A 1,139-nucleotide genomic window follows, 5' to 3' on the forward strand; every position below is an offset into this window, starting at 1 on the left:
ATGGAGATAATAGTACTGGCCTCCCGGCATCATTGTGTGGATTGAATGTACTCAGCAGGTTACATAATTGCTCCTGACCTGTATCCAGTATTTGGCTATTGTCACAGGTGGTGATGACTGGAGGGGCCGTGTGCCCAATAAGTTGTGAACATCTTGGAGGATAGGCACTTCAGTATCTTCTTGTTCCAGTAATGAGGAGGATCCCATTTGGGCTCCAAGCAGCTCAGCTTCAGCAAGGGAGAGAGAGGTAATTAGACCATTGCAAGTTATGAGAGGGCTGGGAAGCTCCTTGGAGGAGCCCTTCACATAGGTGGGTGTTGGGGAGAACTTTTGGAAAGATGTCAGTTCTACAGATGTAGCCTGGTGGGACCAGGGGAAGAGAGGTGCCCTCAGCTCCACGAAAAAAGAGAATGGGTCTGACTTTGGTTCTTGTCCCTCTTCCCACTGCCTGACACACATCCAACCATCAATACCAGCTGGCTGCAGGAATGAATGAGCCCTCCTTGGGGGCATCAGGAGCTCTGATATAAAATACAGAGGTGAGATGTGACACACTGGGGAGCCACTCAGGTTTGCTGGATCTGAACAGAGCCTGTCAGAGCCCAGTATCTCCAAGCCGAGGGCACATTTCCCCGTGACCGCGGAGTCATTGCCATGGGTGGAAGCTGCTCCAGTGCCCAAGAGACAGCAGTGGAGGACTGCAGCCCAGGGCCACCAGAGGGACAGGCAAGGACAAGCTGGCTTAAAGCTGAGACCTCTGACCCAGGCGTTCTCCGAGGGAATCCAGGCCGCGTAGTGGCAAGGCCGGTGCAGAACGCAGATGAGGATGGGGAGGAGTGGAGTTGGGCTAGGGAGGGAAGCGGGCTGCGCTGGGGCACCGTCTATGGCACAGGTGCGAAGCCCCAGGCCAAGGCCAAGGCCAAGGCCGGTCGCCGTCCTCGCTCCGGTCCCCCTGCAGGCGGCGCCAGAGCGCAGGGCCGCCTCGTGATTCGGGTCCAGAGTCCGGCCGGGCGGAGCGAGGGGCGGGCCCCTGCGTCTTTGGGCGTTGGAGCGCGGCGACAGCCACGCCACGGGACGGACGGCGGGACGCGCCTCCGGAGCTCCAGGGTCATGGAGGAGCACACCGTCCGCCGCTGCTG

The 1,139-nt window shown here is 59.0% G+C and overlaps 1 protein-coding gene across 1 annotated transcript in view; it reads left to right on the forward strand.

The window, feature by feature from the left end:
• The window catches only part of XYLB (xylulokinase), a 55,380-nt gene that overhangs the window by 10,418 nt on the left and 43,823 nt on the right, over positions 1–1,139 (forward strand). Inside the window, exon 2 of the mRNA XM_021717711.1 lies at positions 590–1,125. Within this exon, the coding sequence (XP_021573386.1) occupies positions 590–1,125 (536 nt within the window). The remainder of the gene's footprint in view (positions 1–589; positions 1,126–1,139) is intronic.

Source organism: Carlito syrichta, unplaced genomic scaffold (assembly GCF_000164805.1).
Source record: "Carlito syrichta isolate Samal-C Ts95f unplaced genomic scaffold, Tarsius_syrichta-2.0.1 Scaffold310396, whole genome shotgun sequence".
NCBI lineage: Eukaryota > Metazoa > Chordata > Mammalia > Primates > Tarsiidae > Carlito > Carlito syrichta.